Genomic DNA, 15,578 nt, shown 5'->3' on the forward strand with positions numbered 1-15,578 from the left:
AGTGTGACACTCCCTCAGTACTACCCCTCCCACAGTGTGACCCTCCCTCAGTACCACCCCCCTACAGTGTGACCCTCCCTCAGTATGACCCCTCGCACAATGTGACCCTCACTCAGTACCACCCCTCCCACAGTGTGACCCTCCCTCAGTACCATCCCTCCCATAGTGTGACCCTCCCTCAGTACCACCCCTCCTACAGTGTGACCCTCCCTCAGTACCATCCCTCCCATAGTGTGACCCTCCCTCAGTACCACCCCTCCTACAGTGTGACCCTCCCTCAGTACCATCCCTCCCACAGTGTGACCCTCCCTCAGTACCATCCCTCCCATAGTGTGACCCTCCCTCAGTACCACCCCTCCTACAGTGTGACCCTCCCTCAGTACCATCCCTCCCATAGTGTGACCCTCCCTCAGTACCACCCCTCCCACAGTGTGACCCTCCCTCAGTACCACCCCTCCCACAGTGTGACCCTCCCTCAGTACCACCTCTCCCATAGTTTGGCACTTGTTTGTTTCGGCTTCTCCCACATGGGGGATGCTGAAGAAAGGGTTTGAGTGTGGTGTTCAGCATTGAGGAAGTTGTTGTGTCAAATATTCTGGACAGGCTATTGCTGGCACCAGTATGTGTGGTGACACTTGCAGTCTGGCCTCAGCGCGTCACTCGGGTGTGTTGGTTGTTAATGCAAACAATGCATTTCACTGTGCGTTTCGATGGGCATGTGATAAATAAACCTTAATCTGAGTCGTACCAGGAATCACTACTTGCAGATGGAGACAAAAAGCCCTCGCCAGAAACTGCAGATGAGCAGTTCCTCGAGCCCCCTCAGCTGTGCCCCTGTGAACCCTGAGCTGTGGTAGAGTTGGCCAAGAATGCACAGAGTCACATGGCATGGTAATGTAATGGTTAACATAATGCTTTACCGAGCCAATAATCCCCAATCAGGGTTCAGTGTCTGCCACCGGCTGTAAGGACTTTGTGCATTCTCCCAGTTTTCACGTGGATTTCATCTGGGTCCTTTGGTTTCTTCCTACATCAGTATCGTAGGAGTATTGAGTGCAAATTTAGTCACCTTCTACAGGAAAAATGTAAATAACGTTGAAAGAGTACAGAGTAAATTTACAAGGCAGTTGCTGGGTCTGGAAGTCCTGAGTTATAAGGATAGATTGAAAAGGGCTAGGAATTTATTCCTCGAAACATAGAATATTGAGAGGAGATTTGATAGAGTTATACAAAATTATGAGGGGTATAGATAAGGTAAATGCAAGCAGGCTTTTTCCATTGAGGCTGGGTGGGACTACAACTAGAGGTCATGGGTTAAGGGTGAAAGGTGAAAAGTTTAAGGGGAACATGAGGGGAAACTTCACTCAGAGGGTTGTGAGGATGTGGAATAAGCTGCCAGCACAAGTGGTTCAAGTAAGCTCAACGTTTAAGACAATTTTGGTTAGGTATCTGGATAGGAGTGGTATGGGGGTGCTGTGGTGCCAGTGCAGTCAATGGGAGTAGGTAGTTTAAATAGTTAGGCGCAGACTTGATGGGCCAAAGGGCCTGTTACTTTTCTATGACTCTACTCTAAGGCTATATGGGTAGTGCTACGCAGGTGGGTTAGGGTTAGTGAGTGTTCGTACGCTGTGGGCACGCTGAGTTGGCGCCGGAAGCACAGCGACACACGTGGGCTGCCCCCAGCACATCCTCGGACTGTGTTGGTCGTTGACTCAAAACCGAACATTTCACTGAATGTTTCGATGTTTCAATGTGCGTGTGAAAAACAAAGCTAATTTCAACTTCAAATCAAAACCCTTAAGGTTTATTGAAAATGAGTAATGATACAAACTTTACATGGTAAAACATGACAAACCAAATCCCATTAAAATATCATAAGGTTACATGGTTGACCTGATAATACATGTGAAGAGATAAATTAACAGACACTGATGCAGATCTTGCATTTTAATAAACAAAACAACATTCACTCCTTTAATCTGAACCTCAGCTCCATCACCAGACACTTTCAAAGACCAACACCTCAAGAGGGCCATGTCCATTATGAAGGAGCCTCACCATCAAGGACATAACATGTCCTCTTCTAATCACTATCACCAGAGAGGAGGTACAGGAGCCTGAAGGCACACTCAATGTTTTAGGAGTAACTTCTTCCCCTCCGCCATCAGGTTTCCCAACAGTCCCTGCACCCGTGAACACTACCTCACTATCCTTGCTCGCTTTTCCCTCTGCTTATTTTTTTTTTTTGTTTTTTTATTTCTTAAACAGAAGAAAGTCTGCAGGTTCTGTAAGTCCAGAGCAGCACACTCATAATGCTGGAGGAACGCAACAGGCCAGGCAGCATCTATGGAAATTAATAAACAGTTGAGGTTTCGAGCCGAAACCCTTCTTCAGGACTGAGAAGGAAGCGGGGAGGATTCCAGGATAAAAAGGTTGGGGGAGGAGAAGGAGGCTAACTAGGGGTGATAGGTGAAGACAGGTGGGTGAGGAAGATAAAGGGCTGGAGAGGAAGGAATCTGATAGGAGAGGAGAGTGGACCATCAGAGAAAGGGAAGGAAGAGGGGACCCAGGGGGAAGTGATAGGCAGGTGAACAGAGGTAAAAGGCCAGAGTGGGGATTAGAAGAAGAGGGAAAAAGGAAAGAAAATTTTTTTTTACCAGTAGAAGAAATCAATATTCATTCCGTCAGGTTGAAATGGAATATAAGATGTTGCTTCTCCACCCTGAGAGTGGCCTCATCCCAGCACAATAGTAGGTCATGGACCGACATAGTGGAAGGGGAATGGGAATGGGAATGGGAATGGGAATTAAAATGTCTGGCCATTGGGAAGTCCCGCTTGTGGCAGATGCAACGGGGGTGCTTGAGAAAGCGGTTCCCCAATTTACGATGGGTCTCACCATTGTTTCTTATTTATTTTCTTAATCTTCGTTGCTCTTTATTGTTTTATTTCTCATTGTAACTTTATATGCATATCACAGCACACACTGCTGCCACAAACCAACAAATTTCACAAGTTATGTTCCCGATAATAAACCTGATTCTGATTCAAGACCTGTTGGATGAAGCAAGTAGGTTAGCCACTTTGGGCTGGGTTAGAGGGACTTTTCATTCAATGTATCTGCTCATCTCAATCTGACTGTCACCTCACCCTCAATTCACTCCTTCACTTGCCTAGCCCTTACCTAACCTTGCACCACCTCACCCTCCTCAACAACTCCACCCTCAACACAATCCCACATTTCACCTCACCCCACCCGTTCCCAACGCTTGATGATCTGGGCTTGACATAGTCCAAGAATTTTAAATAATGAATATTTTTTAATTTTATTAGATTTTATTTTTATTTTATAATGATAGAAAAACAGAGAGCTATGTAGGAGGGAAGGATTAGTTTGATCTTGAAGTACGTTATAGGGTTGGCACAATATTGTGGGCTGAAGGGCCTTTACTATTCTGTAGTATTCTACGTTCTATGAACAATAGTCCTTGTTGGTTCCTCCATTGAGGACCTCAAGGGCACGTATTTGGAAGAATCAGAGCACCAGCCAGGACTGAGCTCAGATTTGGATGTGGTCCAGGCTTGGGGAGAGGGGAAGGCCACTAGTCAGGGACCTGAGATCGGGGTAGGGTTGGAGACGAGCAAGGAAGAACATGCCAATACCTGGGCCCAGGGGGAAAATGGGGTGTGTGGCTATCCTCAGAACTGAGGAAGATTGGCACATTGTGGTTTGGGGGTGGAGAATTGGGAATGGGGTGGTGGAAGACTGGAGGAGAGGAAACTGTGGTTGAGACCTGGTGGTATTGGGGGGGGGGGAAGTACAACTTGGGAATGGAGATCACAATCAAAGGTCAAGAAGATTCAAGGGGTCAGGAGTTGGGGAGTTTGGGGGAGGGAATGAGCCTGGGAACAGAGAGCAACCATATAGGTGGGCAAGTAATGGAAGGCTATAGGGTGATGATAGGACTTACCATGAAAACCATGTTGACCCACAGTTCTCTGAGGTGGTGTTCCCAATTCCCTGTAATCCAACAGATGGTACATTGAACGGGAATAAGATGCTGTGCATCCCAAAGCAGAGATTGCACCAGATGCACAAATTGACAAAGGAAATGATCATTATCACATTTCATTGCAGAAAAACCAGTTTTTCAATTGAATGATGTTAAAGTACAATCAACATTATATATACTTGTTCTCTGGAGGATATGAAATGTGCACACACTCCTTGACCACTTTATTAGGTATTTGTGCACAGCTGCTCGTTAATACAATTATCCAATCAGCCAATCATGTGGCAGGAGCTCAACGCATAAAAAGCATGCAGACATGGTCAAGAGGTAGAGCAGCGGAAGATCATAGACATAAACCCAGTGGCCATTTCATTTGGTGCACCTGTACAGCTGCTTGTTAATGCAAATATCTCATCAGCCAATCAACTCAATGCATAAAAGCATGCAGATATGGTCAAGAGGTTCAGCTGTCGTTCGGGCCAAACACCAAATATCGCTGTGATGATTGTACGTTCTAGTACCAATTGTTTGGCGATAATAAAGTATAAAGTATAAGAATGGGGAAGAAATGCTAAGTGACTTTGACCATGGGTAGATTGTTGGTGCCAGACAGGATGGTTTGAGTATCTCAGAAACTGCTGATCTCCTGGGATTTCCACACACAATAGTCTCTGAAGTTTACAGAGAATGGTGTGAAAAACCAAACAACACCCGGTGAGCAGCAGTTTTTTGGGCAAAAATGTCTTGTTAATGAGAGAGGTCAGAGGAGAATGGCCAGACTGGTTCAAGCTGACATGAACTCAAATAACCACACAACAGTGATGTGCAGAAGAGAACCTCTGAACACACAACACGTTGAACCTTGAAGCAGATGGGCTACAGCAGCAGAAGACCATGAACTTACACTCAGTGGCCATTTTATTAGATACACTCTGTACCTAATTTGTCAGTAATTTGTTGGTGAGCAGGCTGAGAAAATAGCACAAAATTCAACTTGACTGAGGAATCACTAGATCTGATGAAGGGGGTCTGATGTCCTTTCTACCTCCCCACCCCCACCCCCTTCAGGATCTTTTACTGTTTCTCTCTGTCTTTCACTTTTCCGTTTGTGCTTTGAAGTCAGTTAGTGAAGTCACCTCATCATCCTCTGTTGAGAGAGGATGTGGCAGCAAGTTTTTTTTATCCTGAGCAGCAATCTAAAGAGAGGAGTTGGCCGATCTGCCTCTTGAGTTCGGCCTTTTTCTTACTGAAGCACAAGTGATTGGACTGTCACCTCTCCTCATTATTCCTGGCTGAGCGTGAAAGTCAAAACTCTCTTCCATTTTCACTGCCAAATAGAAATCCACCATCACATAATGCCCCCTGCTTCAAAATTGTCCCATTGCAATGAGCAAATAACGTAAAATATAACTGGTAAGAATAAGTTCAGTAATGACCCAACTCGTCCTTTCGATTCTATAGATGAGCTTTGAGGTGAACCTGTCTTCCGGTGACTGTCTCCTAATGAGGGAGGGGTTGTTCCCGGGACTGTCTGACCTCTGCTCCTTGCCACGAAGCCTAGTTGCTAAGCAGCCAACTATCCTCTGGGGATTCAGTCCCTTGTCAGAGGCCTGTACGTCAGGATGAATGGCGTTTAAGGTCACCCTCTCACTCCTGGGCTGGTAGATCCTGGGTCAAATTCTGTTTTGGAAACTTGAGTGAAGTCCAGGATGATCCAGAGGTCGAGAGACAGTTGCAAGGCCTGAGAGTCTCAGACAGACAAGACATATGGAATATGAAAAGTCCTGGGATTCCTCAAAAAGCATATTGAACAGGAATAAGGCATTGTGGACCCTAATGCAGAGTTCGCATCAGATGCAAGATGCAATGCAGAAAAATGGTCATCATTGCACTTCATTGAAGAAAAAACAAGTTTTTCAACTGAATACTGTTAAAATACAATGTATTATAAATCAACATTCGAGGTACTTGTACTATGGAAAATATGACACATACATATTCATCAAAATTTAACCGTCAAGCTGTCAGTAGAAGTCACCTTGCCTCCTTTGCAGGAGCTTTGTGTTTGTAGGATGGTCCATTCATCGCCATATTCCCCATGGAAAGCACTGACTACAGGGTGGCAGAGGACCCTGAGGCTGGAGAAATTGCTACATTTACATCAGCTTTGTTTCCAATTTCAAACCGGCTTCTTGCTGGCAGTTATATCCTTCATCACTGAAGATCAGGTTTTGTATTGTCTGTCCAATTTCCTGTTGCTCTAATGGTCTCCAGAGAACTTCTCTAATTTTCCTGTCAGATTACATTAGTAAGCAGTAACAAATAACCTGTCTTTCTTTTTGGCTCCCTGCACCAGATTCTTCAGAGGGAATAAAGAAGATTAACATTGTCCACTTTAAATAAATCTTCTGCTGGTTGACGTTCTGGTGGAGCCTGTATTGTCCTCTTCAACTCAGGTACAGGAACCAACACAAGAGGGAAGTTCAGAAGGAAACATGTTAAAAGACCTCTTTTCGAAAGTGGAGGCAAGTCTTTTAAAAGGAAACCTGAAGTTGAAACTCCTTTGGTGATTGATCTTAACATCAGACTTACAGGAGCAGATGGCACGATTCCATCCCTATATTGACTGGTTACTGTATTTGCTTTGAACTTCTTTGAGGGAGAGGTACGCATCAGTAGGCTGCACCAGATTCAGAGACATAGTCTTAAAGACACTGGGGTTCTGCTGGTTAAAACCATGCTGAGAAGAAGACACGTCTGGAACCTTTTCAAACACTGACCCATTGGAGACAAACATGCTTGCTGCCTCGTCCTTCATATCTGCCAACAAAGCATGAGGCCCAAAGAAACAATCTGAGGACCCAAAGGCGGGGAATTGGGAGACAGCATTGGGAGAGATGTGGGACTCACTCACTGAGTGTTCGTGGCTTGCCAGGTGATCAGGATGTGGTAGACATGTTGGGTCTCCATGTTCTCTTGGTGGCCTGTCTATTCCCTCCTCAGAGCTATCTCCGGTGACATGAGACGGGGACTCTCCACAATCCAGCTCCATCCTCTGCTTGTCTGTGGAAAAGGTGCAGGGGGAGTATTGCAGACTGCTGTCATAGAGGGAATCATCGGAGGAGCTGAGGTAGAGGTATGATTCACTTTTCTCGCTCCCGGCTCCCAGCTCATCTCGGTCATAGCTAAAATAAACTTTGCAAGGATACGCTTCATACGAGCTGGGATAATTGCACCAGAAGTAGCCCTGGTTGGCAAAGCTGGATATGGAAGAGTCACTGATACTCTTGAAGCCGCTGCTGTCTGACATGAAGTTCTGCTTGATGAACAACTGCGAGTCTTTGATTTCTGAAATTTCCACCGAGGAGATTTCTGTGCCCAGCTCTTCCGTGCTGCTGAAGGAAGCTGGGAACTTAGTCCCAATCCATTTCTGAAGGGACAAAAAGAGAAAAAAGAGACAAATTTTAAACATCAAAAAGGTAAACTTCCCACCAAGGAGAACATTTGGTTTGGTATAACTTCTAAACATCTTTACAATCAATGCACTGTATTTGAGTGATACGGTAGGAAGTATACTACCCCAGTCAGTACTGAGTAAGATCTCATAAACAGCAGTCTAATAGAGACTGGATTATTATGGTGACATAGGAGGCCATTTGGCCCATTGACTTTGCTGCTGCCTTTTAGATCAATCCTATCAAAGTTCAAAGTAAATGCATTATCAAGGTACATCTATGACACCATATACAACTTTGAGATTTGTTTTCTTGCAAGCATCGTCAGAAAATCCAAGAACCATAATAGAATCAATGAAAGACTGCACCCAGAAAGGAGAACACGCACCAACATGTGAAAGACAACAAATTGTACAAATACTGAAGAAGAAAGAAATCGTAGTAATAATAAATAAGCAATAAGGAGGAGAAGATGGCAGCGCAAGGGCAGCACGTGCGGCCTCTCCGGTGATGAATATCTGTTATCTGTCAAGTAGGGGACCGTGCACAATTCTGATTTGATGGAGACGGATGTGAGAGCACGGAGGAACATCTGGAAAACTTCTGAAATGCCCGCTTCGCTGCCGCTGTTACTGTGTGGTAACCAGAATCTCCGGAGCAGAAGGCCCCGAAATCCTCGGCTTTGCGTGTTTCAGCGGCCGGGGCGAGGTCAAAGGCGCTCGGGAGGCTGTATTGGAGAGGCTGGTTGGAAGCTCAGAGTTTTCGGACGGGTAGACTCCGGGTTGGCTGCTTCCAAGGCATCGGCAAGTTGACGGTGCCTGGAGGTTTATGGCAGGGAGTTTCTCCCTTTTGCCGCCTGCTATTGGGGACCCCGGAGTCGATCGACTCGGGGACTTTTGAGACTTTTTTTACTGTGACCATGGTTTGTTCTTCATCAAATTATGATATTGCTTTGCACTGCTGTAACTATATGTTATAATTATGTGGTTCTGTCAGTGTTAGTCTTTGGTTTGTCCTGTTTTCTGTGATATCACTCCGGAGAAACATTGTATCATTTCTTAATGCGTGTATGCATTTCTAAATGACAATAAAAGAGGACTGAGTGTTCTCATAATCTAAATACCAAGATAATGAGATGACAAGTCTTTGAAAGTGAGTTCAGAGGTTGTGGGAACAGTTCAGTGATGGGAGAGCCTGATGGTTGAGGGGTAGTAACCATTCTTGAACCTGGTGGTGTGAGTCTGATGCTCCTGTACCTCCTTCCTGATGGCAGCAGCGAGAAGAGAGCATGGCCTCGATGCTGGGTGTCCTGATGATGGACACTGCTTTCTGACAACAATGCTCCATGTAGATGTGCCCAATAGTGGGGAGGGATTTACCCATAGTGGGCATTCCCTCACTTTTGCCTGGAAGCTATTCTCTCTCAGAAGCCCATTCCACCACTCTCCCCACCCAATCTTCCAGTATTGAAGATAATATTGTCCGAAACATTCTTCGGAAGTCAAGAATGAGGAATAAATCTTGTGGTTATGAGTTATTAGATGTTCAGAACAAAGAGATAAAAAAAAGACAGTGCAGCCACAGGGAACTAACTCCAACCGTAACCAACACACTTCTCTGTAGCGAGGGATTTGCCTCGTGGTTGGTCTTTAGACCGCAAGCATTCTGACCCGTTGGTACCGAGTCACCAACGTGCAGGGACAGGAAAAGCTGTGGAGGGTTGTAAACTCTACCGGCTCCATCCTGGGCACGAGCCTCCAGATCACCGAGGAGATCTTCCAAAGGCAATGCTTGAAAAATGCAGCACCCACCATTACGTCCCCCACCACCCCAGCACACGCCCTCTTCTCATTGCTACAACAGGAAGGAGGTACAGGCACATCTAATAACTCATAACTCAACGTCCTCTTTCCGCCTCTGTGGTCAGACTTCTGAACGGCCCGTGAACCCATGGACACTACCTCACTCACTCGCTCTCTTTCTGCACGACTTCTTTGTTTTTTATATGTTCTTCTTGTAATTTATAGTGATGTTCATGTGTTGCACAACAAATTGCATGACAGTGACGTAAAACCTGATTCTAAAAACTAGTTGAAGCTGGATAGATAAGGGAATTCTCTGAAAAGAACAGACTATGAGATGATAAGAACAACTTTGATGAACATCACCGTGACACCTCAAGCTTACAGTCAAAGAAGTTTGGAAAAAAACGGAACCAGCTATCTACAGTTCACTGAAAATCCACCGAATATTTACAAATAGCTGATTATACAAACGTAGAAACAAGCGTACAGAAATTTAAGCTACAAGAAAAATTATAATTTTAGATTCAGATTTAGAGTTGTTTATCACATAGAACATAGAAGAGCACGGCACAAGCACAGGACCTTCGGCTCACAATGTTGTGCCAAACCAGCTGGAAAGTAATTCAGGCACTAATCCCTCCTACCTACACAATATCCATGTCCCTCCATCTTCCTCACATCCATGTGTCTGTCCAAACATCTTTTAAAAGCCTCTAATGTATTTGCCTCTCCCACCATGTCAGGCAGTTATTCCAGACATCCACCACTCTCTGAATAAAACACTTACCCCTCACATCCCCTTTGAAGCCACCCCGTCTCACCATCAATGCATGCCCTCTGGTATTAGACATTTCTAACCTGGGAAAAAGATACTCCCTGTCTACTCGATCTGTGCCTCTCATAATCTTATAAACCTTGATCGGATCTCCCCTCAGTCTCCGACACTCCGGAGCAAACAACCCAAGTTTGCCCAGCCTCTCATGATAGCACATCCCCTCTAAACCAGGCAGCGTCCCGGTAAACCTCTTCTGCGCCCTCTCCAAAGCCTCAACGTCCTTCCCATATGTACACTGAAACATACAGTGAAATGTCTTATTTGCATTAACAACCAGCACATCCATGGATGTGCTGGGGGAGGCCAGTATATTTAAAGTGGAAGTTGATGGGTTCTTGATTAATAATGGCATCAAAAGTTATGGGGGTGGAGGAAGGATTGAGAGGGATAATAAATCAGCCATGACGGAATGGTGGGGCAGACTCGATGGGCCAAATGGTCTGATTCTGCTCCTATGCCCACAAGTGGTGTCACACCTTCTGGTGCCAATGTAGAATGCCCACAATGTTGAGCAGGACAACACGGAACATGACAAGCACAAAACAACGAGCAGCGAAACAAGTCCTGTTCTTTCCTCCCACCCACCCGTGCACACGCGCTGCCCTCTAACCGTAAGACAGGCCATCTCCTTCAGCCTCCAGTGGACCCGCGCACGGTCAGATGGTGAACCATGACCTCCCCAGCGGACAACAGAACATACCAAGCAACGGCAAACTGAGCCCTGCTCCTCCCAATTTTCCCACCAACCCATTCAATCCTTATTTCATTCAGCCAGAGACTCATTCCACCGGGATGCAGCACTGAGCGTCATAGGAAGTCATTCCTGCCTGTGGCCATCAAACTTTACTACTCCTCCCTTGGAGGTTCAGACACCCTGAGCCCATAGGCTGGTCCTGGACTTATTTCCGTCTGGCATGGTTTACATATTATTATTTGATTGTTCGTGGTTTCGTATTGCTATGTTTGTACTCTGTTCTTGGTTGGTGCAGCTGTAACGAAACCCAATTTCCCTCAGGATCAATAAAATATGTCTGCTATCTATCTATCTATCCAACACAATCACCTGACATATATGGCAGGAGTAGGCTATTCAAACCCTTGTGCCTGTTCTGCTACTCCTGAATGGCCTATAAACTCTTCACCACTTTCCTTAACATCCAAAAATCTATTGTGCTCTGCCTTGACCATGCACAGAAACTGAGCCACCTCAGCTCTCCAGTGAAATCGTAAGCGCACGTGGTATTTGTGCTACGTGCTATGTGCTTTTGGTAACCTGAGAGGGCGTACAGGAGTGGAGAGGTGCCACAGCAACAACCTGGCACTCAATGCATTGTGGACTTCGGGCAGGGCAAGACGAAGGAACACATACTAATCCTCAGAGGGATCAGAAGCGGACAGAGTGAGCAGCTTCAAGTTCCCGGGTGTCAGGATCTCTGAGGATCTAACCTGGTCCCAACATATTGATGCAGTTGTAAAGAAGGCAAGACAGTGACTATACTGTCTATCTCCTCTGGGTGTAGAAATTTATTTTCAATTTAGTCCTGAATGGCTGACCCCTTGTATCCAGACTCTGAGAGGCCAGATTCCCCCATAATGGGCAGGGAAGGAGACAGGGAGTGGGGAGAGTGGTGGAGTGGTGGAGTGAGTGGGGGTGGCTGATGGAGAGAGGGTGGGGTGCAATGGGGTCACGTGGAGAGCGATTAAGGGAGGGAGGAGGGGGAATGAGGGAAGGTGACTGCTGATAGAGGGAGTGAGGAGGGGATGAGGGAGGAAGGAGGGGGATGGAAGGATGAGGGGATGAGGGTGTGGAGAGAGTGATAAAGGGAGGGAAGGGGGATTAGAATGTTGGGACAGATGTGGGGGAATAGGAGGAATGAGGGTGTGGGTAGGGGATGAGGGGTGATGGAGGGATGAGGGTGTGGAGAAGGTGATAGTGGGAGGGAGGAGGAAGATTAGGGTGTTAGGAGGGATGAGAGAGGGAATGAGGGTGTGCAGAGGGGATGAGGGGTGATGGAGGGACGGGGGTGTGGAGAAGGTGATAGTGGGAGGGAGGAGGGAGATTAGGGTGTTAGGAGGGATGAGAGAGGGAATGAGAGTGTGTGGAGGGGATGAGGGGTGATGGAGGGATGAGGGTGTGGAGAAGGTGATAGTGGGAGGGAGGAGGGAGATTAGGGTGTTAGGAGGGATGAGAGAGGGAATGAGGGTGTGCGGAGGAGATGAGAGGTGTGTGAGGAGTGTTGGATGGAGGGTTGAGGGGACGTGGCTGTGGGGAGATGAAGAACAAGCTAGGATGGGGCTTGAAGTGGATGAGGAGGGAATGGTCCCTGCAGAGGAGAGAAACAACCAGCCTCCAGGAGAACAGTTGTTGGTCATGTCCCCCTGCTGGAGCGTGGACACTTTGGTTGAAGTTCGCACATGGTTGCACATTCTACAAGAACCCGTGGTTTCCAGGCCCCTCAGCACTGCAGATCGAGCCAGGGGCTTGTAGAGAAGACCCACGAGAGAAATACAGGCCTATGGTCTCAAAGAGCAAGAACATCTGACTGTTTCATTACTTCCCAGGAACAAACCCCAGGGTCACAACCTTCACGTGGATGGGAGTGAGACCAACAAATAGACCTCTCTTATTTTAAAGTAGAACTCAGACAGGCACGCACACACACACGTGTACACACGCACACACACACGTGTACACACGCACACACTTATGGCGAGAGAGAGTTTGTGGCCTTATTCTCGAGTCGAAGAAACTCAGAATAAAAGAGTCACTGCAGACGGTAATATCGAAACAACAGCTTGTTTGTTGGTCTCCCCTCTCGCTGGGGGAGGGACGACACCTCTTTTTCCCTTGTTAGTTAGAGAGACAGCCTGAGGCACGTCAAAGTGTTGGAATGGGCTGTAGTTTCTGATGGACTCTAGGTTTTGGTCTCTTTGAGGCTTGAATGTGGTGGGGGAAGTGGCTGATGCTTCCTGCTGGAATAAGTGGGGGTAGTAAGAGGGAGGAAGGTTGATGCTTTTACTGCTGCTTGTGATTGGGAGGGGTGAGAGGGGGGACTTTGGGGTTCTGATGTTTCTGTCGTGTGTTCTTTGGGGATTTCCTCTGTTTCGTGGATGTCTGTGAAGATAAGGATTTCAGGTTGTGTACTGTATACATTGTCTGATATTGAACACATGTGCGCTTACACACTCAAAACATTCTGAGCACACGTACAGCACCGCCACGCAGGTGTATACGCACACACACGCACACGCACACAAGTACGTTCACAGATAGAGATGCGCAGCTGTGACTTTACATAACTTTGACACGAAACCACAAATGGCAGAAAAAGAGAAAAAAAAATACACTAATTAATACTTTGAAAGGAGACATCATATACTAGCTCATCAAAATGATATATCCTTTGTGAAACTGCTGTGGTTTTAATCTTCTTAACGTTTCTCCCTCTACAAATGACTCAATGCACCTCTCGAACAGCAGCCCAGTTGCAAAGGTCAGATTTCAGTTACATTTTCTCAGTCTCTGTCAGCAGGCTTCTCGTGGTGGAGAATGTTAAGCAAAGGCAAGCTTTAACTGAGATAGATGGTGCTCTCAGTGGCAACTGGTGATCAATTGATCTCTGATACCCAGAGGATGTAGGATTTGGGGCACAGATTCCGGCCACAATCCTTTTGAGCTGTAAAACAGATTCAAGAGGGCCGTGACAAGACACTTCTCTGGGGATAGTTTGTGGGTACTGTGCAGGTTAATGCCTGCTCTGGGAGTGTGGCTGACTTCAAACAGAGTGGGCGGAGGAGGGGAGAGATGGAGTTGGGGGCTAGGGGGTGAGGGTGGGAGGAACAGGAGGAGAGAGAAACGGAGCGGGGGGACACTAAATTCTGCTGTCGAAGTTTCAAAGGAGAAGTTATCTTGCGCATGGTTAAGAAAGTTATGAGGTGCGGGAGCAGGAGCCTGTGCTGAAGTGGGAGGGACTGGCCTTCGTGAGATTGTAATCAACTTCACGGCAGCCATTAATCTAAATGCAAGTTACCCACAGAGAAGGCTGCATCTCCCGAGAAACGTACTGTGTCTGCCTCCTTGAACCTGACTTTCAAATTGAAAATTGTGGCTGATCTGTCCCAACTCTAATCCCACCAATAACAGATTGTTGAAGAAACTCAAACCAGCATTGCAGCTGAGGGTTATCAAAAGAGGCGCAGAAGAACTCTCTGGAAGTTTATACAATGGAGAATGTTCCTCTACGGAAACTGGACTGCTGGATTATAAAAAGGGACGTGTGTAATGAAGTGATTGCAAAGGTTCAGGGATTCAGCACAAGGGGAGGGGGTGAAACATCATTAGGCCATATCACCATAAGACATAAGAGCAGAACTAGACCATTCAGCCCATCAATTCTGCTCCACCATTCCATCACAGCTGATTTATTATCCCTCTCAACCCAAATCTCCAGCCTTCCCTCCATAACCTTTGATGCCTTGAGTAATTAATAACTTATTGTCCTCCTGTTTAAATATACCCAATAATTTGGACTCCATGGCCATCTATGGCAATGGATTCCACAGGTTCACCACCCAGGGTTGCCAACTTTTTTTAATGCCATGGACCAATACCATTAAACGAGGAGTCCTAACCCTGAACCACCTTGTGGCTAAAATCCCTCATCCTTGTTCTAAAGGGACAGAATAGAATCGCTCTATTCTGAGGCTGTGCCCTCTGGTCCTAGACTCTCCCACGATAGGAAACATCCTCTCCACATCCACCCTATCTAGGCCTTGCAACATTCAGTATTGGTTGCGGCACTGAAGCAACAGTTCTGACTCACCTGGAAGTTGCCGCCATAGGTAGAATTCAGCTCATAAAAGAATTTGCCAGGGTCGGGTATGGACAGCCAACGGGGAGTCTTCTTTCTGGATCTAAAGACAATCAAATTCCTCATTAGGACAATGGGTGAAAGGGATGAGCAACGGAGAAGGGTGGAGAGGTGGTGGAAAACAGCATCGAGCACAAAGGAAAGGGGATGTAGAGGAAGAAGCAACACATACAGAATGCTGGAGGAACGCAGCTGTTCAGGAACCATCTATGGAAAGGAATAAACTGTTGACATTTTGGGCTGGGACCCTTCAGCTACTTATTCTCTTCCATAGATGCTGCCGGACCTGCTGAGTTATAGAACATAGAACATCTCTGCAACGTGCAGGCCATTCGGCTGTGATGTTGTGCTGACCTTTTAACCTACCACAAGGCCAATTTAACCCTTCCCTCCTACATAACCCTCCACTAGCCTAAAACTAGAGGGTATAGATTTAAGGTGAGAAGGGGAAGGGCCTGAAAAGGAGCTGAGGGACACAGAGGATGGTGGATATAAGGTACAAGTTACCAGAGGAAGGGGTAGAGGTGGGTACAACACTAATGTTTAAAAGACATTTGGACAGGTACACAGCTAGGAAAGCGTCAGAGGGATATGAGCCACA

General features: G+C 46.5%; 1 protein-coding gene across 3 annotated transcripts in view; it reads right to left on the bottom strand.

The window, feature by feature from the left end:
• Positions 1–1,847: 1,847 nt before the first annotated feature.
• The window catches only part of LOC134354133 (interleukin-2 receptor subunit beta-like), a 91,249-nt gene continuing 77,518 nt past the window's right edge, over positions 1,848–15,578 (bottom strand). For all 3 annotated transcript variants that reach the window (XM_063062932.1, XM_063062933.1, XM_063062934.1), the window contains 2 exons: positions 14,930–15,020; positions 1,848–7,441 (listed from right to left, as the gene is read on the bottom strand). In XM_063062932.1, coding sequence (XP_062919002.1) covers positions 6,629–7,441; positions 14,930–15,020 — 904 coding nt within the window. In that variant the 3' untranslated portion in view covers positions 1,848–6,628. The remainder of the gene's footprint in view (positions 7,442–14,929; positions 15,021–15,578) is intronic.

This window comes from Mobula hypostoma, chromosome 11, assembly GCF_963921235.1.
Source record: "Mobula hypostoma chromosome 11, sMobHyp1.1, whole genome shotgun sequence".
Lineage (NCBI taxonomy): Eukaryota > Metazoa > Chordata > Chondrichthyes > Myliobatiformes > Myliobatidae > Mobula > Mobula hypostoma.